The sequence below is a fragment of the Rhinoderma darwinii genome, chromosome 5 (assembly GCF_050947455.1).
Source record: "Rhinoderma darwinii isolate aRhiDar2 chromosome 5, aRhiDar2.hap1, whole genome shotgun sequence".
NCBI lineage: Eukaryota > Metazoa > Chordata > Amphibia > Anura > Rhinodermatidae > Rhinoderma > Rhinoderma darwinii.
This window is the reverse complement of record NC_134691.1, coordinates 323,500,889-323,528,360: the sequence shown is the minus strand read 5'-3', so window position 1 is coordinate 323,528,360 and position 27,472 is coordinate 323,500,889. Positions and strand designations below refer to the sequence as shown.

At 42.2% G+C, this 27,472-nt stretch overlaps 1 protein-coding gene and 1 pseudogene across 2 annotated transcripts in view; one reads left to right on the top strand and one right to left on the bottom strand.

Moving 5' to 3' along the window:
- Positions 1–27,472, bottom strand: part of RSU1 (Ras suppressor protein 1) — a 109,311-nt gene that overhangs the window by 35,819 nt on the left and 46,020 nt on the right. For both annotated transcript variants that reach the window (XM_075828737.1, XM_075828738.1), the window contains exon 8: positions 16,027–16,159. In XM_075828737.1, the coding sequence (XP_075684852.1) occupies positions 16,027–16,159 (133 nt within the window). The remainder of the gene's footprint in view (positions 1–16,026; positions 16,160–27,472) is intronic.
- LOC142653028 (protein maelstrom homolog) lies at positions 5,049–6,300 on the top strand (annotated as a pseudogene).

The window sequence follows — 27,472 nt, the reverse complement described above, 5'->3', positions numbered from 1 at the left end:
AGGCATATTAGTACACAATTACACAAATCTATGCTCTCTTTATTCTGTACCATTAAATAAAAAAAATATAAATAAAAATTATATTTCCATTTCCTGTTTTTGTAAATTTTCAATCTAATCTATAGTGTATTTATAGAGTTGCAAGTATTCCATCTTGTTAATAAAACAAATTGACTTTTTGGAAGATCTCAGGAGGCACTGAATGCACTGTTCTAATCAATATTCCCGTTAATGCCCACGAGTTGCTAATTGGATCACGGTCATCACCACCTTGATTGACGGCAACCAAAATATACTAAAAACTGCTCATTTTATGCCACATATTGCTTCTAAGAAAACATACAAGATTCCCAAATTTAAAGCGTTCTTTACATGCCACGCTGTGCAGCCTATTAAAAAGCCGGCTGTTTAGTTGATTTATTAGCTAATACATTTTTGATGACTGGTAACTCCTATAAAATTACTTGGGTGCCGACTACTTTGATTAATAATTCCAGAGCTTCGAAACTGTCAAGAATTCATGTATCAATTACAGCTAGAAGTATATTAGATATTCCATAAAACAAAGAGGAAAAAGGTTGGTTTGATCGTTTTATCTTATTTCCATTTTATTCTTTTAATTTATATTCAGAATTATCATACCGAAGAAATGTGGCAAATGTATCTTTAGCTGTGAAAAATGCAAAAAAAAAAACAAACAACAACAACTACATAATTAGCAGAAATGTTGATTTTCTTTCCAAAGATTTATGGTCTCTTTCGAAAAACCAAGAAGTTATTTACTTTGAAGAGGTCTGGAAAATCATGTTTGTAATTGCCTTTAAATGGTTCTGTGACGTTAAAGGGATTATCCAGAAAAATAAAACCGATGGCCTATATGATCGGTGACGGTCCAACTCTCGGCACCCCTGCTGATCAGCGGTTTAAAAAAGGCCGCTTTGCACGTGTGAATGGGGAAAAGCTGTAGGGCTGGATTCACACGAGCATGTTCGGTCCGTAATGGACGGAACGTATTTCAGCCGCAAGTCCCGGACCGAACACACTGCAGGGAGCCGGGCTCCTAGCATCATAGTTATTTACGAAGGCATGATTACAGTACGGGACAGTTGTCCCGCAGCAAGGCAGGGACTTCTAGCGTCATACATAACTATGATGCTAGGAGCCCGGCTCCCTGCAGTGTGTTCGGTCCGGGACTTGCGGCCGAAATACGTTCCGTCTTTTACGGACCGGACATGCTCGTGTAAATCCAGCCTAATACTGTGAACCACCGCTACAAGTGTGATGGCGGTTTACTGTATACAGTGAAAGCATGAGCGCCGTGGCCCAATTAAAAAGCTGACCAGTGGGGGTGTCGAGTCAGACCCGCACCAATCAGATATTGATAGCCTATCCCGAGGAGAGGCCATCAATTTTAATCTCTCCAGAGAACCTCTCTAAAGTGTATCTCCATAATACAGAATCAAAAGCGCTGTATTGACATTGAACCAACAGGGAATGTGGGAGATTTCAGCTCTGAAGTCTGCAGAATTGTAAATTCAGCTCTGGAGCATAATACAAGCTGTAACTTAGATAACATTTACTTATCTTGCACTAATCCTATTTACAAAATGAGGGATCATGCACATGGCGAGCTTTGTTTTGTGCGGTGGCATACAGGTAAATAGGGACTCTACCGTACCTCCATATGCATCACATTTCATTCGGAGTGCAATTCAAAATAGAAGCCCTGTAGGCGGTGTGTAAAGATATATATATATATATATATATATATATATATATATATATATATATATAAACCCTATTTCCGCGCTACTACAGAGATCTCCTATATAATTTTAGTGTCAACTTATATGTAAAACATAAAACTTTTATTAAAGGGGCGGTACAGGGTTTGAAAAACATGGCTGCCTTCTTCCAGAAACAGCACCACACCTGTCCATGGACAATATCTGGTATTGCAGCTCAGCTCCATTGAAATTAATGGAGCTTAGCTGCAATACCACAAACAATCTGTGGACAGGAGTGGTGCCGTTTCTGGAAGAAGGCAGCCATGTTTTTATAAACCTGTACAACCCCTTTAACATACACTTAGACCTAGATAACGTGAACGGCTGCCACTCCCGATCCCTACATTTAGACATGTTTCGGCTTAGATAAAGTGTCCTTAGCAGTATATGGGCAATGTCAACAGAAACGCATAAATAACCTAGGATTACATCACAGGAGAATTTCCCTTCCTCTAGACAATCAGAGGATACAATGTCAACATCCCTCTCATCGTAATTTGATCGACGGCACACGCAGCCAGTAATAATAACCCTGGACTAATTCATTAGTCGACTACACTATTGATTCCGGAAAAACAACAGAACCCTTGCACAACTGAGACAAACGGAAACCATTGGGACTGGATGCGTCACCATTGAAATCAATGGTGATTGAAACGGAAACCTTTGGTTTCCGTTTGTCAGTCAGGGTCCTGTTCCGATGGAAAGCTCTGATGGAACGGGACCCTGGCGCAGATGTGAACAAAGCCTTAGCCTTTTGAGTACAGCGGAAATCAGAAAAAATTCAGACCCCGGCTGTGTAACCCTTTGATCGCCGCGGTCCGTGACGTGTCAAAAAAGTGGACTCTTTGATCGTGTCAATGGAAACCAAGTAAAAAGATCAGAGACTGGGGGAAATCTCTGCAGTCAGCCCTGCGGTCCCAGAAAGGAGCCCAGGGCTGTCTGTTCAGTATGCCGGCTCTTAGAGCACACTATTTGCTGCCCTAACAGAAGCCTGTGTCATAGTGACACAGTATAATGTATTAGCATACAGGGGTATGCTAATACATTACAAGTAAAAAAATAAAAGTTCTAAATAAAGTTATCCCTTCATGGGATTAAAAAAGTAAAAAAGTCCCAAAAAGTCATTATTTTTGCATAAAATATATTTTATCGCCCATACATTACATGAAAATATTAGGCATTTGCACGACCGTAATAACCTGAAGAATTTAACAGCTTATTTAGCGTGGAACGTGAACGTCATAAAAAATAAACAAAAAATGCCAAAAATCGCGTTTTCCTATATTCATGTAAATTATATAACTTACACAGTCAATTTTTGGTACCCCAATCCGTGCAGAAAAATAAATACAATTTCTTCCCCGTAAAACATGGCCTCATATAGCCACTTCAATGAAAATAAATAAATAAATGTTATAGCAGTTGAAAGGCAGAGAGGAAAAAACAGAAAAATTTAGGTGGTCATTAAAGGCCTTTTCATGCCTGGTCATTAAAGGGTTATGAACTTTTAGCTCAAAGAATTCAAGACTCTCGCCCATCAAGCTATGAATTCCATGAGCCGTCAGACCCTGGAAAAATACCAAGGCAAAAGTGGTAAAAACAGCCAAGCAGCTGGTTAAAATAAATCCGGCTATTTCTACTCATGCACAATTAACTAATTAGTTCAGAAAACTAAATCAGTACGACTTTCAGGACGGGCTGTCTAGTTGAGTTGAGGATAAATTGATTATGTATTCCAATGTACACTTGTTGGCCTGTGTCCACATCTAACGAAGAGTAAATATTTAGCTAGGCCCCCTCGGGACGAATTGCCAATATGTTATTGCCTGAACTTAGCAGTTGGCAAATTCCAGAGGGAAAAGAAGGAGCCGTGAAACACATAATGAGTATTTCACGCTTTCACTTTCTGAATATGTAGAATTAGTGAAGATTATTTTTCAATAAAAAAAAAAAATTAAAATCATTTTTCTGTTTTTGACTTTATTTGAGAACGTCATCTGTTATGGACTTTAGGTATCCAGTGTTTAGATAGAATAGTGGCTCCGAATCCTTAAAGGGTAACTAAACGTTCAACAAACTTCTGACCTGTCATGGTGACATGTCAGAAGTTTTGATTGGTGGGGGTCCGAGCACTGAGACCCCCAATAATTGCTAAAACGAAGCGGCAGATGTGCTCGTGTGAGCGCTCAGCCACTTCTTTTCTGTTCGGGTTTTTCCAGAAAGCCGATGTAGCGGTGTACGGGCTCATAGACCTTCATTGATTTCCTTAAAAATCCGAACAGAAACAAAGCGCTTCTGCCGATTTGTTTTTACGCAATTGGTGGGGGTCTCAGTGCTTGGACCCCCACCAATCAAAACTTCTGACTTGTCATTATAACATGTCAGAAGTATGTTTAATATTTAGTCACACTTTAATTCATTATCTCAGGAAAAAGCTTACTAGGCAGTATATTGAGAAGGCCTCATACACACTGGCATGAGGAGGTACAGCAGCACACGGAGTTGTATGTCCTCTGTGTGCCACTGCATGGTGCCCTAGTACAGCACAGTATTACAGTTCTAAGCTCCCTTAGACGGCTCTATTTAATTCTGTTAGATTCGTACAGAATGTGACGTGAAAAATCTGTGTGCCTACTTATGAAATTGGAGCCATACGGAGGTACAGTATAAGCTCATAGATGCCCGCAGGTGCCCTAATACGGCTTCGTACAACTCGAGGTTGTACAGAACCGTAATAAAATAAATAAATGTCTGCTTTCTCATCTGGGGGTCTGGCAGTGCTGAGGAATAAGGTCCCTTAAACAGAAGGTCCACCTTTGCAGCTAATTTTTTTAAATGTTCCAATGCATCGAAAATAATTGCAAATAGTCTTAATTAAAAATATCCCATGTCTCTCCTTGGTTACAGACTACAAACAAACCCTATGTAGTCTGATCCTGAAGACATATTCCCTTACATTTGTTCCCTATTTCTCCCTAACCTACCAAATGTACATTAGTAAAATGTATATGAGAGATGGAAGATAGGGTGACTGCAGAATCAGACTACACAGGTGTTTGTTTGTAGTCTGTAACCATGGAGACAAATAGGTCTCCATAGAAGCTGTAGACATGAAACAGTAGATTTTTATTTAGTTGCAAAGTTGCTTCTTATTTCATTTCACATAACTTGGACCATTAAAAATAAAATGGTTGCGAGTCCTGTGCGGAGCGACGTCGGGCGCCATCTTGTTTTGTGTGAGGGTGAGCGGGACTCGTCATGCCGAACAAGCGGGCCTTGCGGAACGCGTACTTCTTCGCGCTGGACATGATTCCGGATCTCCGGCGTCGTGGCTTCCAAGTGTCCGGAGTGAAGGAGGCCATACCCCTGTGCTCCTGGGTCATCTGACGAGAAGGAAAGATATTCTGAAAAAGCCAAAGACAGGAGGAGCCGTGAGCCAAATACTGATGACAAAAACTCATATCAGGAAAAGGAGCAAAAATCCAATGCTCAGGTTGGAGGAGAACGGAGAGGGCAAGACTGTTTCCGTAAAAGATGTGACGGGAGTTTCCAACATCAATCTGGACAGCATATCCATGCTAGGGCCAGCTATAGGCTGCTGAAGTCACATAATTTAACAGGTTTGGACAAGTGTGTGATTTACATCATTAATGTATACAGCCACGGAGAGATGCCCAGCTTGTGTGAACAGCGATATGTTCCTTGCGAGATCGGCTGCGTGTGCTACTCATTGCAGAACGGCGCTATGGACTCTTTCCACGACTTCATTGATCCAGGAGATCTGCGGTTTGGATTTCGCGATCACTGTCAGGCAGGAAGTGCTGCTACACATCAGATCCCGGTTTCTGGATTTGAACTTGCAAACAGAGATTACCACAACCTCTTCCGCTCTCTGTGTGACTTCGTTCATCCTGCTGCCAAGCGCTGGACTTCAGTTTACTGCAAGAACAATGACGTCCATAGAGTCAAATGGCGTCTTGAGTGGTTGGCTACGAAAGCTGGGATGGAGGATCATTTTGAACTGCAGGCTATAGAAAGCTTAATCATAAAACTTTATCGAGACAAGCTTAACGAAAAACCATTAAAATCCAGCGTGCATCGTCTGCTGTTCAATCGGGATTACGCCAATAACACGAGATGTAAATGGCACGAGGACCATGACATGTGGGACTGCGCACCGGCAAGCTGCCAGAAAGTAACTTACTGTATTAGCAGAGCTCTGGCCTCTGTCTATGCTGTGGTTCTTACGTCGGCTGACTTGCCCAACCTACAGACGAATGACAAGCTGAAGTCTGAAAATAGTAAAACGGTTGTCCTCGCTGCTAAGAGATATCAGATAAAAATGAATCAACAGCAACTCCGTGACAATGGAAACTTGATGGGCGCTGTCGAAGGAGAAAGTTCTCTGGGAATGAGGGGAGTGGACTCCATCAATACCAGCAAGGTCCGAGGGCGAGGAATCCTGCGCTTGTTAGCGGCTATGCCAGTCCCTTACACTACTACAGGATGAATCGTTCCTTTTTTTTGCCTCTTTGTTATTTGAGGTCATATTTCTTTTTGGTCCATATAGATGATATTGTGGAAGCTCCATGTTATTCTACATTGTATATTAGATATTGATGAAGGCCGCATGTTCGCGGGGTTTGTGTTTCAGATATACTTTAATTTGTTTATAGTAAGCACTTACAGAACAGTTATTACATCTATTGTACACTAAAAAAAATAAAAATAAAAAAATAAAATAAAATGGTTGCAAAGCTCTCCCACTTGCGAGTAATAAAATGGATTTTCGGCAACACAGAAAAGGAAAACCAAAATCGGCTATATGTCACTTTATAAGAATAACATCTTCTTAATGGCATTCTGCCTCTCCGGTCTACCTGATAAATATATAAAAGAAGATACCTGTTTGACACAATATAAATCGGAGATCTTGATTGTTTCGTGACCTCCTTCTGGGGGGGGGGGGGGCGGAAAGAAAATGTCCTAGTTCCTCACAACAGTTGACTTTTCCATCATGGAGTGGGCCCCAAGTAGAGAGGAGGTCAGACAAGGAGACGAGCGTCGTTAAGAAGTTGTTGTCCGGCTGCCGTTGAGCTTGTCAGCATTCAGCACATAATCCGGTTTCCTTTATGACTCTCTCAATAATATTCAGATTCCACCAATTCATCTACTTCCTCAGAAATGTAAATCAAATTGACATGAAATAATGATGGATAACGAGTCGTTCTGGACAATGAGACGACAGCAGCATAATATTTTTAATTTTTTTTCTCTTCTCACTTGACCAAAGACTGTACAGACGGATTGTCTCTTTAGAAAAGATTGGAGAGCAAGATGAATACAAAAAATGTACCAGGGCATCAATCTTCTTTACTGGTGTCAGGATACAAGAAGAAATCTGGAACTGCCGCCCTACAAGTCTTTAGATACGGTAATAAACAAGTATTAATTCACCAACTCATAGTGCCCTAGTCACCACCTGCGGGCAACATTTACACAAAGATGTTGTATCGAGCCATATTGCAACATTCATTTGTGTGTGTTTTGTAGTATTTCCGAAAAACAAAAACCCCAAAAACACCAAAACATAAAATATCTACAAAGACAAAAAATACAAATAAAAAAAAAACAACACACAAACGGTAAAACCGCTGAATTTCTAAGAGGGTGCTATAATTTGGCACCCAGATTTACTCGGCTAAGAAGGAGCTCTATTGTAAGTGCCAGTGACTAAGCTTTCTTTGAGCCAGGGTAAAGATTACATTTGCCACTCCCTCACCACCTACAAAATTAGGGATAATGTCCATGGAGTTATAGTGGGGCCCAATAGAAGAAAATGGGTGCCATATTACGAGTCTATATAACTCGGAGGATGAATGGAGCCATAATAGACTTCTATAGGACCCCACTATACCTCCATTAAACGATCGGCTGATCACCGTACCGTCTTCCATTGAAAAAGGGGTGGTCATTTTGAGACAACTCCTTTAACTATAGTTGCATCTTTATTTTTTCCGTAAAATGCTCAATTTCTTGTACAAAATAAAACATTCTACGTCAAAAAGTTCCGATTACACCGAACAAGCAGAAATAAGAAGAGGCAGCGCACGGCTGTCACCGCAGTCAGGTACAATATGGGCAGACACATCACTTTCCCAGCTGTTAATTAATTTCACATGTAAATAGCCTTCAAAAAAATGAAGACTGAAAAAGACAAACACCTTGGGGTGCTGGACAGATATTAATAGGATTAATTAGTACTCAGGCCGTCAGTTTTCATCCAGAACTTTCAAAATAAGGCAAAATTCCTCTAATCTGGTACCAAGCATTAGTTCCAGACCTGGTAATTCGGAATGGTAAAAGAGGACTAATCGTAGATAAAGCGACAGTCGTATATTTTGTGTTTGTTTTGCATTGCACAATTCAATGGACGTCAAAACGGATTGCAGAAGGTAATAAATGTATCCTAAATTTCAAGGGTCTTCTAGTTTAGGCATCCCTTTCATATATACCCTATGACTCTTTCCGAACGAGTGCACTAACCACTATTCAAATGCTTAAAGGGGCTGTCCACTTTTAGATAGATAAAAATTAAAGAGGTATTACGGTTTCAGCAACAGTTAGGCCCGATTCACACGTTCCGTGTGACGGCCGTTAAAACAACGGCCGTCACACAGACCTACGTAATTCAATAGGGCCGTTCACACGGCCATGTGGCGGCTACGTTTGTGTGAATCTAACCTTATTCGTTGTATAATGAAAAGTTATATACATTTTCCCATTTACTTTCCGTAATGAATTCCTTACCATTTTCAAGATCTATGCTTGATGTCAGTGAATGGAAACATTCTTGCTTACACCTAAAACCTGAAAGACCATAATATATTTGGTGAAGATTCTGCACCAATTAGGGACAGTTCACACTGCGTTTTTTGGCGCCGATTTTGATGCGTAAACTGCTCCTGAATCAGCGCCAAAAAATGGCACAAACCTCTTCTTTTCGTTGAAATCAATGGGGAGCGAACTTTTTTTTACCGGTAACTGCTCGCGGAAAAAAAAACCAGCATGCTCTTTCTTGAAGCAGTTGCAGTCTGTGACCTTCCATTGAAATCAATGGGAGGCAGAAAAAAATGCACCACTTGTTTGAAGCGGTTTTTAGCGCGTTTTCTTTTTACAAAACCGCCCGCGATTTTTGTATTCAATTCATATAAAAAACCGCCTTAAAGAAACTGCGGCAAAAAACGTAGCATTTCAAAATCTGCCTCAAAAATCCAGAAGTGATTTTGAGACAGATTTATTCTGCTTGACAAAAACCTCCGTGTGAACTGACCCTTAGATTCACATGGGGCGGATACGCTGCTTAAAAACACGCAGCGTATCCGCCCTGTACGCCGCAGGGAAATCCAGGCGAAAAACCGCACCGAACTGTTGTGCAGTTTTTCGCCCACAATGTCTGCTGCGGAAAACTGCAGCACTGTGATTGATGACGTTTCATCCCATGAGACCACTGTAGCTTGTGATTGGCTGCAGCGGCGGTTACACGGGATGAAGCGTCATCCCAGGAGGCCGGCCTGGATGAAGAAGCACAGACTTCTGGGTAAGTATAAGATTTTTTTTATTTTCTGGGTGGCGTTTCTTGCGGCGGAATCGAAGCTTTTCTGCCACAAAAAAAACGCAACGTCTTCTATTTATTGTGGGTTTTAACTCCCATTGAATACAATGGGGAAAACCTGCAACAAAAAAGCAGAGATTATGCAAATACAATTGATATGCTGCGGATTACATAGTTACATAGTTCGTACGGTTGAAAAAAAAAAAAACACATGTCCATCAAGTTCAACCAAGGGAAGGGAAAAGGGAAGGTAAAAATTTCTACACATAGGAGCTAATACTTTTTTGTTCTAGGAAATGATCTAACCCTTTTTTAAAGCCATCTACTGTCCCTGCTGTGACGGCTCCTGCAGTGACTATTCCATATATTCACAGTAAAGAAGCCTTGTCGCCTCCGCAGGTTGAACCTTTCTATTTCCAGACGGAGGGAGCGCCCCCTTGTTTTTTGAGGGGGTTTTACAAGGAACAGGATTTCACCATATTTTTTGTATGTGCCATTAATATATTTATATAAGTTAATCATGTCCCCCCTTAGTCGTCTTTTTTTCAAGGCTAAATAGGTTTAATTCTTTTAATCTTTCCTCATAACTTAGATTCTCCGCGCCCTTTATTAGCTTCATTGTTCTTCTCTGTATTTTTCATCCTTTCTATGAACTGGAGCACAGAACTGAACTGCATATTCTAGATGAGGCCTCACTAATGCTTTGTAAAGTGGCAATATTACATCTCTGTCCCGCGAGTCCATGCCTCTTTTAATACACGACAATATCCTGCTGGCCTTTGAAGCAGCTGATTGACACTGCATGCTGTTATTGAGTTTATGATCTACAAGTACACCCAGATCCTTCTCAACAAGTGAATCCGCCAGTGTAGCTCCCCCTAGGACATATGATGCATGCAGGTTGTTGGTACCCAGATGCATAACTTTACATTTATCTACATTAAACCTCATCTGCCAAGTGGACGCCCAAACACTTAGTGTGTCCAAATCAGCTTGCAATTCACGAACATCTTCCATAGACTGAACTATATTACATAGCTTGGTGTCATCTGCAAAAATAGAAATAGTGCTATTAATCCCATCCTCTAGATCATTAATAAATAAGTTGAATAATAGTGGTCCCAGCACTGGTCCCTGGGGTACACCACTTATAACCGGGGACCATTCAGAGTAGGAATCATTGACCACAACCCTCTGGATACGGTCCCTGAGCCAATTCTCAATCCAATTACAAACTATATTTTCTAAAATAGTCCTTAATTTACCCATTAGGCGTCTATGAGGGACAGTGTCAAATGCCTTTGCAAAGTCCAAAAACACTATATCCACAGCGGCCCCTTCTGCTCGCCTCTTCATAAAAACAGATTAGGTTAGTTTGACAACTTCTGTCCTTAGTAAAACCGTGCTGGCTGTTACTTATAATACTATTTTTTGTCACATAATCCTGTATATAGTCCCTCAATAGCCCCTCAAACATTTTCCCCACGATGGATGTTAAGCTTACTGGTCTATAATTACCCGGGGAAGACCTAGAGCCCTTTTTGAAAATAGGCACCACATTTGCGCTGCGCCAGTCCCTTGGCACTATACCAGTCACTAGAGATTCTCTGAATATTATGAAGAGGGCGACAGAAATAACTGAACTAAGCTCTTTAAGAATTCTAGGGTGTAACCCATCTGGTCCCGGGGCCTTGTGTATGTTTATTTTATTTAGCTTGGACCATATCTACATTCATCCAATTCAGTATATCAACTGATATATTAACAGCACTGGCACCGGCTACATCAGCTGCTCTTTCTTCAGTTGTATATACAGAGCTAAAGAACCCATTTAGTAACTCTGCCTTCTCTTGATCCCCTGTGACCAACTCCCCATTACCATTATCTAGGGGTCCTACATGTTCAGACCTTGGCTTTTTAGCATTTATATGCTTGAAGAATTTTTTAGGATTTGTTTTACTATCCTTGGCCACCTGCCTTTCATTTTGTATTTTTGCTGATTTTATTACCTTTTTACAGATTTTATTAAGCTCTTTATATTTTACAAAGGCTACAGCTGTACCCTCAGATTTGTATTTTTCAAATGTCCTATTTTTGTCACGTATTGCCCTTTTTACAGAAGGTGTAAGCCATGTGGGGTTTAATGAGTCGTTTATACTTGTTACCTATAGGAATAAATTTTGCAGTATAATTACCCAAAGTAGATTTGAAAATCTCCCATTTATCATTTGTCCCATTATTTGACATTAGTTCTTCCCAGTCCATATCCTGAATTGCCGCCCTCATCCTGGGGAAATTGGCCTTCTTAAAATTAAGTGTTTTTGCCCTCCCAGCCTGCGTTTGTTTTTTACAGTATAGGTAAAATGTAACTATATTATGATCACTGTTACCGAGGTTTTCACGAACATTGACGTTCCCAACAAGTTCTGCATTATTAGAAATGACCAGATCCAACAGAGCTTCACCTCACCATTTTCCTGCAACAGGTTGAGGAAATGTCTCCCCTTTGCAGTTGAAGCCGAACCATGATGCCAATTAATATCCCGGTAATTAAAATCTCCCATTATCACTACAGTACCCGCCTGTGCAGCCCGCTCCATCTGTTTATATAGCTGACAGTCCATCTCCTCAGTTATTATGTTTCATCCCATGTGACCGCCGCTTCAGCCTCTGATTGGCTGGAGCAGCGGTCACATGGGATGAAACGTCATCCTAGGAGGTCGGCCTGGAAGAAGAACACAGACTCCTGGGTAAGTATAATTTTTTTCTTTTTTTCTTGCAGAGTTGCGTTTTTTGATGCGGAATCGCTGCGAACCCGCCGAAAAAAAACGCAACAGCTGTTATTTGTTGCGGGTTTTACCTCCCCATTGAATTCAATGGAGAAATCCCACAACAGATAAGCAGCATTTGCGCAAATACAATTGACATTCTGCGGAATAAAATTCTGTCAACTTCTGAGCGTTTTTTTTCCGCTCAGTATTTACGCAGCGTGTGAATGAGATTTGTTTTATCTCATCCACTTTGCTGCTACTGTATTTGCTGCGGATTTTCCGCAAGAAATTCCCTTGTGGGAAATGCGCAGTATTTACGCAATGTATGAACTAACCCTTAGGCATCGTTCACACTGAGTTTTTTGCAGGAGGAAAATTCTACCTCAAAATTCCGTTTGGGATTTTGAGGCAGATTTTGTCCTTCCTGCATGACGTTTTCCGCGATTTTCACTGTGTTTTTCGCTCACGCCCATTGAGTGCTACGGGCAAAAAACTCTGCGAAATACGCTTTCTCTGCCTCCCATTGATGTCAATGGGAGGTCAGAGGCGTAAACACACGAAGATAGGGCATGTCCCTTCTTTCTCCAGCGGGGCGGTCTTACCGCTCACCGGAGAAAACCGCCCCAACCTCCCATTGAAATCAATGGGAGGAATTTTCGGACGGTTTTTGACGAGTCTTGCGGTACATTACACGTGGACAGGGTTTTTCCTGGTCAATGGACTGGCACTGGTATTGCAGTAAAACCCTATTTAAATAAATAGGGCTGAGATGTAATACCAAGCACAGCCCATGGAAAAGAGTGGTGCTGTTTCGGGGGGGGGGGGGGCAGACCCCTTTTTCCTAATCTCATGCAACCCATTGTTTATTTAACACTGGTCTACCCTATAGAGACAAAGCACATCCAGTAAAAAAAATAGATACCTCTACGGAGATCAAGATCTTATGGTATATACTAGGCAACGAAGATATGGAAAATCGCAACGCACCCGACCCCCAACTAGGGGGCAGAACATGCTTGGCCCTATAATTCCAGAGCCCCAGATTAATGAACACTTCAGCACTCCCCATACAAGGAGCAGATTTCAGAATCCTCTCTAAAAATAGGTCGTTTCCGCTCTTCATATCTCCGTCTTTAAAATCAATAATCCAGTAGAACTCCTCCAGGCTGTCACCCGGGTCGACATCCACAGTTTAATCTCGCTTGGCTGATTCCGTTGCATGAAAGCGCTGAATTTAGTATGAGGTTACCGACTTGTGGAAGGATTAGAGAAACGTCTCGTCAGCCCGGTGATTTGCTTAATGAGAAGCTTGGTACTATGACTTCTGGTAGTCATTGATGAGAGTTAAGGGTCACGCTAGAAGACCACACATGAAAAAGACTTTCCCAGATACTTTACAGAACTTTTTATATCTTCAGAACAGAAGCTGCGTCTGGGTAATAAATTATACACACCCTGATCAAAGAGCAATTAGCAATCATTAACTACAAAGTCACAAACAGCACACGCATGCAAAAGCTTCCCTAAGATAGAAGAACGCAGCGGCGCAGATATTTAGAGAGGTCCGTTATTCAGTATTATGCGGTGAAGATAGACAATTACATTAGAAAACGACTCCACATAACAACCCCCAGAAATTGGCCGATTGCCACAGGTCTGAATTTATAAACCCCCGACGATCAGCGGTCATCGCCAGGGAAGCTCCAGCTGGCTATATATTTCCCCTACAGCGGCCACTGCAGGGCACATGAAGTATTACAGGTCAGCCATGGACGTGTCGAATATGCCAAAGTAACAGCCTCATTTTGCAGGGGGTTCTGAGTTCTTTAGTCATTTTAGGCAACAGCTTTTTGAGTTCATTAATGAGACTATTGTCAGGAAGTTCAAAAAATCCCTGCCCCCCCCTCAAATGTCTATTTTATGTTATTTTCAGTTCTGAGCAGCTTCAGAAACCATTATATACAAATGTGCAATGTTAGCAGCTCATTCTGAGACTGAGGCTTTCTTTATCCATGTATGTTTGTTTGTTTTTGTTAAATAAATGATATAAAAAAATTAATTCTCCTTACAAAATTAAAGTTGGATTAAAAAACATTAAAGCAGATGCAGTCGTGTTCTCAAAACATTATATGAATGTCAGTAACCTGACAAAGATATGATCAGTGACTGCATCTTAACTACATTGTCTTGGAGTCTGAGGTAGTCTGAAAAACAAATCTGGTCACCTCCTACTTGCTTTACACTGCTGCTTTGCTTATTCAGATTGACTGTGTAAATACAAGCTCGCCAGGAATTCAAAACATGGGAAACAACAATAGTCAAATGATTCTAAACCACAAACAAACGAACAAAGAGAAAATAACAACCATCATGCAATTGCCACACACATAGAGAGGCATATGGGTCTGAGTGAGGGGGATTCATTCTGAAACATCAAGCACAACATACCAAGAAAATGAATTACCAGAGTGAGAACAAATGTTTGTCAGCGGCTCGATGGTTAACAGAGGGAGGTCATAGCGGGGGACCCCCCTCTGTAGTGTCGATAGGGTTTACGTGAAGGGGTTGTCTCTTTTAAAAGGCAACCAAAAAATTAAATACATACAGATGTAATTGTGTTAGCCATTATGCACACGACAGGGTTTGCCGGCCGTGTGACAGCCGTTCAAAAAACGACCATCACACGGCTGCAGTAGGAACAATAGACCTCAAAAGGGGCTATTCACACGACCGATTTTTTGACGGCCCGGGAAACCCGGCCGTCAAATAATGGGACATGCCCTATTTTCGGCCGTTCTCCCGGCTGCCCCGCCTCCCATAGAAGTCTATGGGGCCGGGTAGTACACGGCCATCACTTGAATGTGCTCCAGGTGACGGCTGTGTCTTCCGTCGCTCGCTCTCTCTCCTTCTCCTCCTCACAGCGCGAAGTGCATGTGAGGAGGAGGAGGGTATTTTTTTGCTCCCTGTAGGAATCCCCAATCCTTCGGCAAAGCTGTGGCCGGGGATTCTGCTCTAGCAGAAGTCCCTGACTTCACTGTGTCCATATATGGACACAGTGACGTCAGGACTTCTGAAGCGGAATCCCCACCGCTGTGGCAGGAAGTGAGGGACTTCTCCTGGAGCCATCCCCTACAGGAAAGTAGGGGGGTGGGCGCCATCTATGGGGGTGACTATGTACAAGGGGGATGTGTGGCATTACCTACAGGGGGGCTGTGTGGAATTGATTACAGAAAGCTGTGTGGCCTTACCTACAGGGGGCTGTGTGGCACCACCTACGAGGGGGTCTGGGCAGTGTGTGGCATTATGTACAGAGGGAAGTGTGTGGCAAAAAATGTACAAATGAAATTCATCCAATTTTAAAACGGACAGGGAAAAAGCGGGTAAAAATCGGCCGTTAAAAACGGCAACACGGCCCGGAACGGAATCGAAACGACCGGGAAAAACGGCCCAAAACGGCAGTTTTTATCGGCCGACACTCGGACCCTGTCGTGTGAATAAGCCCTTAAATTCTGCAACTTGTCACGATACCAATTCAACACAATCTTGCGTCGTCCAGAAAAATAAATTATGTTTTTTTAACATGGGAATCTATGGCCGATGGACGGAATCCATCAACATGAACCAGTAAAAAAAAAAGGATACGTTAAATGTATACTTTTTTTTTTTTTAACATGGGAGGCTATAGGAGATGTATCCCATCCCTCCGAGGCATAAGTCGTTATTTTTTTAATATATTTTTCTTGTTTAACATCTCGCGCCATACATCTCGGGATATGTCAGGTTTAGAGGTTTAAAGAAGGATACATCCGTAATATAAGAACACCTCTCACTATAAAAACATACTACTCACTATTTGTAGGTTTCGGAGCGAATGTATTCAAAGACATGAGACACTCCGAGTTGGAACTGATCAGCAATAGGCGTGACCCAGGGATTATTCTCGGCTTTGAAGACTTGCTTTTGACCAGTGAGATCCAAATTTCCTGTAGAAGAAACAAAGAAAAAGGCTGAGTTACAATACACAAACAGGGTCATGGCCTACGACTTCACACTTAAAGGGGTTGTCCGAGATGAAAACTTTTTCCCCAATAGCAAGAAACTCTAAAAAAAATTTAAAAAATTGCAAAATGATAAACAAACATTTTCCAAAATGCTGCTCCTGGTCCCTGTTTAGCCTGTGCATTTAAAATGTGTTTCTTAAATTTGAGGGCAGGGGGATGTCCGAGTTTTGGACTACTCTTTTAATGGGGTATTACCCCAAAAAGGAACTTGTGATCTGGCGGAGGTGTCAATAGTTAGGCTGGATTCAAACGAGCATGTTCGGTCCGTAAAGGACGGAACGTATTTCGGCCGCAAGTCCCGGACCGAACACACTGCAGGGAGCCGGGCTCCTAGCATCATAGTTAAGTATGACGCTAGGAGTCCCTGCCTCGCTGTGGGACAACTGTCCCGTACTGTAATCATGTTTTCAGTACGGACAGTAGTTCCACGGAGAGGCAGGGACTCCTAGCGTCGTACATAACTATGATGCTAGGAGCCCGGCTGCCTGCAGTGTGTTCGGTCCGGGACTTGCGGCCGAAATACGTTCCGTCCTTTACGGACCGAACATGCTCGTGTGAATCCAGCCTTACTCTGGACCTCAAAGTGCACTTATTTTCAGAGGAGACATGGCCAGACATGCATGCATACTTCTCCATTGGAAATAGGGAAACCTATAAAAGTGATAGAACTCAAATTTATACTACTCATTCCAGTCATCCTGCATGGGAAATTATAAACACGAAAACTACCCCACACTTCCGCAAAAAACAAATATATGACAAAAAAAATAAAAAATTACCCTGCTCTGTGTCCAAACACAAAATGGAACAGCTCCTTCTGCCTCACTCAGAGCAGGAAATCACAGTAACATCCAATCATTAAAGTTGGTCCAGCTCCCAAACCATGATGGACATCCCATATTTACGACTGGCTTCTTTACCGCAGAACTAGTTGTATTATTCAAATGGCACATCTTTGGGTACATATAAAATTGATAAACTTTTATGGTTTTTTTTTTGTTTGAGGGGGATGGAAAAAAAATAGTAATTCCACGGATGGGACCCGTGCGGCACTCACGGTCGTGTGCATTAGCCCTTCAATGCATAGATATGGCTGGCCTGGGGGCTGTCATAACAACCCATTGGCACTCTATAATAGCGTAACGGGGCGCTAATGAGGGTGACAGAGGGAGCCCTCTCCTTTTGTCATACCACATAGGTACCGTGGCCACTATTGACCATGGCATCAAACGGGTAAAATGGCCAAGATCAGGATTATCTCCACAGACGTTGCAGCAGTAAATGTAGGACACATTGAGGCCTCTGCCATACATTTACAGCGTAAATTTACAGCGGGTCTGTGCTAGAAACAAGTGGGGAATTATCCAATTTTCAGAGCATACGTGTCTGTGACTAGTAAGAAGTCTCTCACTCAAACTCCCTCTGACAACTCTCCCTTTCAACCAATCACTGGGAAACATACCAGATGAAACCAATTACTGCAGAGAAAGAATCTTGCACATTGTTCCTTCTGTCACCCTGCTCTAAAGTTCAGCTGTTTAACCCCTTAGTGTCGAGGTCATTAGCGACGGCGGCATCTAAACTGGTAGAAAGAGGAAGGACAGCATCCTCGTCCGACAGCCCATGCTCCCCCCCCCCCTGCGATGTAATCACGGGAAGGCTGATGGTTGTCATGGCAGCCCAGGGGCCTAATGAATGCCCTCCAGGTATGCAATCTTTGAGCTCCTATACTCATAAGAATTTCAGTATATTGTGCAAGCGATTCACCTGTTCACTAACAAAAAAATAGAAAAACAAAAACAAACAGTTAAAATAAAAATATTAAAAAAGTTTTAAAAAAAAAGAAACTTCTCATTTTTACCTAAAAAAATAAACATAATTGTTATTGCCGCGAAAAGTCCGAATTTTTTAACTTTAGCATTATTTAAACACACGCGGTAAATGCCGTTATAAAATAAAAAATAAAATATCCGGCAGAATTGCTGTATTTTGATTACGTCGTCTCTCCCAAAAATTCAATATAAAAAGTGATTAAAAAGTCATATTTACCCCAGAATAGTACTAATAAAAACTACAGCTTGCCCCGCAAAAAATGCCCCCACACAGCGCAATCAACGGCAAAATAAAAAAAGTTCTGCGTCTCAGAATATGGTGACACGAAACAATTATTTCTTTAACAAAATGTTTTTATTTTGTAAAAATAGTAAAAAAAAATGAAAATAACTATACGCTGTAATCGTATTTACCCGCAAAATAAAGTCAACATGTAATTTTTACCGCAGGGTGAACGCTGTAAAAACGAAACCCCAAAAATTAAAAGGGGAAACTGCCTTTTTTTTTTTCACCCCACAAAATAAAGACTCCCAGTATATTATAAGGTAATGGTGTCATTAAAAACTACAACTCTATGTCAAAGGAAAAAATAAAAAAGTAAAAAGTTATGGCTCTTGGAAGGTGAGGCGGAAAAAAACAAAAAACGAAAAGATGGCCTGGTCATTAAAGGTTAAAATTAGTCATTGTCAGCATTTAGATCCATTATACAATTACTAGTAATTAGGAAGTAACAAAGAATCCACCCCCCCCCAGTCAATGCCCGTCACCATAACAAATCCCAGTCACCTATATGGCAGGTGCGACCTGTTACCCACTATACAAAGTACAATGCAGCGGACAAGTGCTCGTTCTCCGTACTGGAACAGGTTAAAAGCGAGAAGAGCATGTACAACGCATTTCACCCTCCGCCAATCATGCAGCTATTGCCCTAAATGTTGAACGCCTCAATGGTCCTGCCTGAAACTGTCTCCTTTATTAGAGAGTTCAGAAGCAATAGTGTTTAACAAGGATCAAGCAGCAGGCAGCCAGATTAAGCAGCGTGACAAGGAGAACCTAATAAGATAGGAGCCAGTGAATCTCAAATGATGTTCGCTGGCTGCAGGAGCAGCGCTCTTATTCAGCTTTCCAGGCACAGACCACAGGAGAGCACAGAGCTCTGCGATTAGCAGTCACCTCCTGACCGCCTCCACCATAAAGATATATATCACTCACAAGTCTACTCTGCAATCGCAAATTGGATTTTGTGTTTATTGCTTAAAACAGTACAACATGTCTTTGTTTGCAAAGTCATATAAAAGTAAGACTCTCCATCCTGCAAGAAAATTAAAGGGGCTGTCCGGTTTTGAAATCCCATTTCCATACACCCTATTAGGGAATTCTGAGTTAATGGGGGGGGGGGTGCTCGGCTCAGGATCCTCATCCCTTGGCCAAAGTGGAGAGTGGTTACAAATAGCGTCTCTCACTCTGGAGGACCTGTCCTGTCCTGTGTTACACAGACAATACATTGATTTGTATGAGCACTGTGTAATGCTTAAGTTCTCCCGTGGTGGCGCTACAGGGAAACTGAACACTTACCAATTACTGTTAGGCAAGGTTATGGCAATCACTGGCGTCCCAGCAGGGGGACACTTTGTGATCAGTTGATTGTCAAGAATTTGTAAGAAGTAGGGATTATCCAAGAGCTGTGGGTGAAGCCCTTTTGTAGGCAGAGTTCAGCTTATGAGCCCTCGAAACAGAACGCGCACGAGCGAGAGAGAGAGAGAGGGGGGGGGGAAAGGAAAGAAAGAGAGAAATGGAAGGGGGGAAAGAAAAGAGATAGAGATAGGGAGAGAGACAAAGATAGAAAAAGAAAGACAGAAAGAAACACTCGTTGTGCAGGACCGTTGCAAAGCATAATGGGTTAATTTACGGCTCATTCTAAGAAATCTTAAGAATTTGTCACTGGAATATTCCTAGACCTATAGAAGTAAAGTGCCCACTAATGTCAATCTTCAGTTCCATTTGCTTTGCAGGAAAGTTTTCCGTCATACCCAGGAGGTGTTTAATACAAGCAGAAGAGCGCAGTTACTATTCATCAGGCAGACCTCCACCTGGCGAATCGTCCATCTTCCAGTATGAAAATAAGAGGAAACGGAGACACTTATTAAGGACACAGATAAAAATGGTCACCAGAAGATGCAGAGCCGCTGCAGAAACAGTCAGATGCAGCAAGAGCCCCTACATTATATTCATGCTGAAAATGGAGGTCGTAAAGGAAAGAGCGATTCAAGCTTACTGCTGGGAGAAAGAACATCTACAACATGCAAGTTTAGGAACAATTTAAAACAAAAATAACATTTATTTTAAAGTCACCAACACCAGTTTTGCATTTTTAAGGGCTTGTCTCATGAAGTCAACCCTTTTTCTCATGACGTATTAGGGGTAATGGCCAATTTCCACAGATAATATCTTTCCCTAACATTGCCTATACCAGGGGTCTCAAGCACGCGGCCCCTGAGGCGGTCATCTGCGGCCTGCGGGACACAGAGCCGCTAGTATCGGCTCTGCTCCGGGACTCCGTAGAATTCCCTGACATCGCTGTCCATATATGGACAGGGTTGTCAGGGTCTTCCCCAGAGCGGAGTACCGGGCAGAGCGCTAGTATAGGCTCTGCTCTGGGACTCTGTGGAATCCCCTGACATTGCTGTCCACATATGGACAGCGATGTCTAGGGCTTCCCCAGAGCTGGACAGTGATGTCAGGAGCACAGCTGGAGTCCCAGTAGGAGCGCTACTAGCACTCTTCCCGGGACTCCAGCTCTGGGGTTGCCCCTGACATCTCTGTCCAGATATGAACAATGATGTCTGGAGCAGAGCTGAAATCCCAGGCAAAGTGCTAGTAGCGGCTCTGCTCCAGGACTCCATATATGGACACTGATATCAGGGGCTTAGCCAGAGTTTCGGAAGCAGAGCCTATACTAGTGTTCTGCTCTGGGACCCCGGGTCTGGGGTTGCCCCTAACAGCACATTCTGGTCCAGGAGGATCCCCTGACGTCACTGTGTATGGTCAGTGACGTCAGGGGCTCCTCCAGCAGAGGAATTCCTGGTCAAAGCGTCGGCAACACTCTGGCTGGGGATTCCATTCCTAGAGGGAGCCCCAATGGAGCTATCTACAGAGGGCACTGTGGCAGCATCTACAGAGGGCACTGTGGGTGTGTGGCAGTATCTACAGAGGACACTGGCATTATCTAGGGGTGTGTGGCATTATCTACAGTGGGCACCGTGGCAGTATCTACAGAGGGCACCGTGGCAGTATCTACAGAGGGCACCGTGGCAGTATCTACAGAGGGCACCGTGGCAGTTTCTACAGAGGGCACCGTGGCAGTTTCTACAGAGGGCACCGTGGCAGTTTCTACAGAGGGCACCGTGGAAGTTTCTACAGAGGGCACCGTGGCAGTTTCTACAGAGGGCACCGTGGCAGTTTCTACAGAGGGCACCGTGGCAGTTTCTACAGAGGGCACCGTGGCAGTATCTACAGAGGGCACCGTGGCAGTATCTACAGAGAGCACTGTGGCAGTATCTACAGAGAGCACTGTGGCAGTATCTAAAAAGAGGCTGCCCAATCTTGACATTTGTGTGTCTGCCAAACGCTGCCAACTGAGCCGCCGGACTGCATTTAGCGACACTTAAGATGGAAAACTAGATTTAAATAAGCACGTGGAGAAAACGCACAAATTTCCATTAAGTTTAAACCTAGTGCTGTTGTTATAGCAATGTAGTATTATTATAGTAGTTCAAATAACTAACTGATTAACAATAATTTTGTATTGTATGAAATTTGAAAGTAATGCGGCCTGTCAACTTCCCATTTTTTCTATATGTGGCCCACTTACCCGGCCGAGTTTGAGACCCCTCGCCTATATAGTCCTCAAATGTAAAATCCATCGTCTATTACATAAAACACCATTACCTTTCTCTACCGTTTTCAGTAGCTTAGCAAAGTAGACAAAAATCAGTAACTTGGAAACCATCAACAGCAGGTTATCTGCTGTTGAATTATCTGATTATGGCTTTAATTTTCTTTTCATATAACAGAAGCAAAAAAAATAGAATTCACTATGTCTATACAGGAGATCTGGAGCGCTATGTAAGTAAAAACAAAGCTCCGGCTGCTATAAAGATATATTAAGAAGCGCGCTCCATACTTAGCGGGTGTCAGCTGTGTGTTACAGCTGACACCCTGGAGTAACGGCCAGGAACAGCGATCACGCTGTTCCTGGCTGTTTAACTCCTTAACCCCTTAAGGACGCAGCCTAGTTTGGGCCTTAAGGCTCAGAGCCCATTTTTCAAATCTGACATATTTCACTTTATGTGGTAATAACGTCGGAATGCTTAAACCTATCCAAGCGATTCTGAGATTGTTTTCTCGTGACACTTTGGGCTTCATGTTCGTGGTAAAATTTGGTCGATATATTCAGTCTTTATTTGTGAAAAATTGCAAAATTTAGAGAAAATTTACAAAAAATAGCATTTTTCAGAATTTAAATGCATCTGCTTGAAAAACAGACGGTTATACCACCCAAAATAGTTACTAGTTCACATTTCCCATATGTCTACTTTAGATTGGCATCGTTTTTTGAACATTATTTTATTTTTCTTGGACGTTACAAGGCTTAGAACATAAACAGTAATTTCTCATATTCTTAAGAAAATTTCAAGTCTTTTTTTGAAGGTACCAGTTCAGTTCTGAAGTGGATTTGAGGGGCCTATGTATTAGAAACCCCCATAAAACACCCCATTTTAAAAACTAGACCCCTCAAAGTATTCAAAACAGCATATAGAAAGTTTTTTAACCCTTCAGGCATTTCACAGGAATTAAAGCAATGTGGAAATGAAATTTGCAAATTTCATTTTTTCTGCTGAATTTCAATTTTTTTCAAAATTTTTCTGTAACAGAGAAGGTTTTACCAGAGAAATACTACTAAATATGTATTGTCCAGATTCTGAAGTTTTTAGAAATGTCCCACGTGTGGCCCTACTGCGCTCGTGGACTGAAGCACAAGCCCTAGAAGCAAAGAAGCACCTAGTGCATTTTGAGGCCTCTTTTTTATTAGAATATATTTTAGGCAGCATGCCAGGTTTGAAGAGGTGTTGAGGTATCAAAACAATGGAAACCCACCAGAAGTGACCCCATTTTGGAAATTACACCCCTCAAGGAATTCATTTATGGTTTTTGTTATCATTTTGACCGCACAGTTTTTTCACAGCACCTATTTGAATTAGGCTGTGAAATGAAAAAAATGATATTTTTTCCAATAAGATGTCATTTTTGATCAAAATTTCTTATTTTCACAAGGAACAACATACCCCATTTTGTTGCCCGATTTGTCCTTAGTGCGGCAATACCCCATTTGTGGTGATAAACTGCCGTTTGGGCCCATGGAAGGGCTCAGAAGGAAAGGACCACCATTTGGCCTACTGGAGCTTTTCTGGTGCTAAGTCATGTATGCAGAAGCCCCTGAGGTACCAGTAGAGTTGAAACCCCGGAGAAGTGACCCCATTTTAAAAACTACACCCCTTAAGACATTCATCTAGAGGTGTAGTGAGCATTTTGACCCCACAGGTATTGTGTAAAAGATAATGCGCAGCAGATGGTGCAGAGTGAGATTTGCAATTTTATATATATATGGCATGTCAGTGTCCGATATAGTGTGCCCAGCATGCGCCACCGGAGATATACACCCCTTAAACTGTAATGTGGGTTCTCCTGGGTATGGCAATACCCTACATGTGGCTGTTATCAGCTGCCTGGGCATACGGCAGGGCTCAGAAGGGAAAGATGAGGGGGGTAAGCTGTGCGGAGTGCATCAGGGTAAATTAAAAATCAAGGGATGTATGATACATTTTAAAACAATCTTTTATACAGAGCCCTGGTTTTACGGGACACGTGTCACATTGGTATATTGTGACTTTCCTTATCCCCCTCTTATAGCAGACTCTGCACCTCTTTTGACTCTTTCTCTTTCCACCGGTTTGGGGAACTTCTCCTGGAAAGTGTTGCCCTGGTACGATGCGTGTGGCCTCGCTTCCAGAAGTACTGGGTGCCCCCCCTTCCTGGTCCCTAAAGATTAGATCTTGAAATTCCAGGAAAGTTCCCCTCTGGCCTGCACATCGACGTAGCACGTACGCATTGTACAAAGCCATCTGTATGATGTGCCCGGCCAGCTTCTTATACCACACCGCATGGCGCTGTAGGGCTTCAGGACTTGATTTGACAAGTCCATCCCTCCCATGTACCTATTGTAGTTCAGGATGCAGTCTGGTTTGGGGGTGGCCTTTCCTTCATATATCCTAAACCTGTAGGTATACCCTGATGCACTCTCACAGCTTATACATCTTCACGCCATACCTTGCCCTCTTACCCGGCAGGTACTCGCGGAATTGAACCCTCCCTTTAAAATGTACCAGGGACTCATCAATAGAAATACACTTCTCGGGGGTGTATGCTTGGGAAAACCGGGCACTGGAACGGTCTAATAGGGGTCTCCGTTTATACAAACGGTCAAAACTGGGGTCATCTCGGGGTGGGCACTGCTCATTATCAGTATAATGTGAGAAGCGAAGTATTGCCTCATTTATTTATTTTTTTAGGTTCCAGTTCAGTTCTGAAGTTGCTTTGAGGGGCCCATATATTAGAAACCCCAATCAAACACCCCATTTTAGAAACTAGACCCCTCAAAGTATTCACAACAGCATTTAGAAAGTTTATGAACCCTTTAGGTGTTTCACAGAAATTTAGAGCAAAGTAGAGGTGAAATTTACTTTTTTTTTTTTGTCAGAAAATCCTCTTTATACCATTTTTTTTATAACACAAAAGGATTTACCAGTGAAACGCAACTTAATACGTATTGCCCAGATTCTGCAGTTTAGAGAAATATCCCACATGTGGCCCTAGTGGGGTAATGGACTGAAACACAGGCCTCAGAAGCAAAGGAGCACCTAGCGGATTTTGAGGCCTCTTTTATATTAGGCACCATGTCCGGTTTGAAGAGGTCTTGTGGCGCCAAAACATTGGAAACCCCCCAAAAGTGACCCCAATTTGGAAACTAGACCCCTTGAGGAATCCATTGTAGTTTTCTTGGGGTGCATGCGGCTTTTTGATCAGTTTTTATTCTATTTTTAGGTGGCGTGGTGACTAAAAAACAGCAATTCTACTATTGTTTTTTTATTCTATTTTTTTTACTGCGTGCACCGTGCGCTATAAATGACATATTCACTTTATTCTGCGGGGCGATACGATTACGGCGATACCAGATGTTTATAGTTTTTTTTATGTCTTATGGCGTTTGCACAATAAAATACGTTTTGTAAACAATCATTCACTTTTTGTGTTACCTTATTCTAAGAGCCAGAACGTTTTTATTTTTCAATCAATAAAGCCGTGCGAGGACTTATTTTTTGCGTAACGAACTGCAGTTTCCATCAATACCATTTTTCGGTACATGCGACTTTTTGATCTCTTTTTATTCAATTTTTTGGGAGGTGAAGTGACCAAACAATTGTTATTGTGGTACGGTTTACTATTTATTTTTTTTACGGCGTTCACCGTGCGGGATAAATAACAAAATAATTTTGTAGTTCAGGCCGTTACGGACGCGGCGATACCAATTATGTACAGTTTATTTGTTTGTTTATATATTTTTATTCATAATAAATGACTGATAAAGTAAAAAGGGGGATTTTTACTTTTAAAACTTTTATTTTCTTATTTTTACACAACTTTTTTTAACTTTTTTTTTACTTTATTACTTTGTCCCACTAGGGGACTTGAGGGCAGGAGGCCCTGATCGCTATTCTAATACACTGCACTACATGCGTAGTGCAGTGTATTAGAACTGTCAGCTACTCACTGACAGCAAGCATAGTGGGTCCTGACGTTGTCAGGACCCACTAAGCTTCCGTCTATGGCATAGCCGGACGCCATTGTTTGGTGTCCGGTTGCCATAGTCACCATCGCCGGCCGCTATCGTGTAGCAGGCCGGCGATGGCGGATTAACCCCTAAGAAGCCGCGATCGCTATTGAACGCGGCTTCTGAGGGGTTAATCGGCGGGGGAGCTCCGCGATCGGTCCCGGCACATTGAGCAGTGATAGTCTGCTGTCGGAAACAGCAGCTATCACAGCTCATGAACGCGCCCCGCGCGAACGGCGCCGTGTTTACTCCATGACATACTATTATGTCATGGAGCGCGAACGATGCACTTACCATGACATAATAGTATGTCCTGGAGCGTTAAGGGGTTAAATGCTGCGGTCAATCGCGACGTTGTGGCCACAATGTTATCTGGGGTGCTGATGGTTGTCATGGCAGCCCAGGGGCCTAATGAAGGCCCCAGGACTGCCTTCTTTCTGCCTCTGGCACAGCTTAACAGAAGCCTGTACAAATGACAATACACTGCATTACATTAGTATTGCAGTGTATTGTACCAGCGAGCTAATGATCGCTGATTCAAGTCTCCTAGGGGGCTAATAAGATGTGTATGTATGTTATAAGAAGTGAAAAAATTAAATAAAAAAAACCTGAATATAAATATATATATTCTTTTTTTTAATTATTATTTATTTTTCAAAACCCCCCTTTTCCCATTTCTCCTCAGCCGCTTCGTGTCTGTTCGGCTTTTTCCGGTAAGCCGATGTTTCGGAGTACGGGCTCATAGACTTTCTATTGAGTCCGTACAACGATACATTTATTTCCAGAAAAAGCTGAACAGCCCCGAAGCGGCTGAGCGCTCACACGAACGCTTCAGCTGCTTCGTTCTAGCGATTGGTGGGTGTCTCAGTGCGCGAACTTCTGACATGTCACTTTGACACGTCAGAAGTTTGCCAAATCTCTAGCTACACTTTAAAAACGACAGTCCGTCTCGCAAAAAATAAGCCCTCACACCGCTCAATCAATGAAAAAAAAAAAAAAAAAGTTATGGCTCTCAGAATGTAGTAAAACAAAATCAAGATTTTTTTTTTAAAAAAGTTGTAAAATATGAAAAAAAAACCTATGTAAATTTGGTACCACCGTAATCGTATTGAGCCACAGAATAAAGTTGTCGTTTTTACCGCACGGTGAAAGCCGTAAACAGAAAACCAAAACACAGTGTAGGAATCACATTTATTTTCCAACTTCAACCTGCAAATAATTTTTTTTCAGTTTCCCAGTACATTACATGGTACTATAAATGGTGCCATTAGAAAGTACAAGTCCTCCTGCAAAAAATAAGTCCTCACATTACTCTATTGACATAAAAATAAAACAAAGTTATGGCTCTTGGAAGGTGGGGAGTGAAAAACAAAAAAAAAATAAAAAAAAATTCTCAGTCCTTAAGGGGTTAAAGTCTAATATTTGGGACAGTTGGAGATTATCCCCTGGTTACG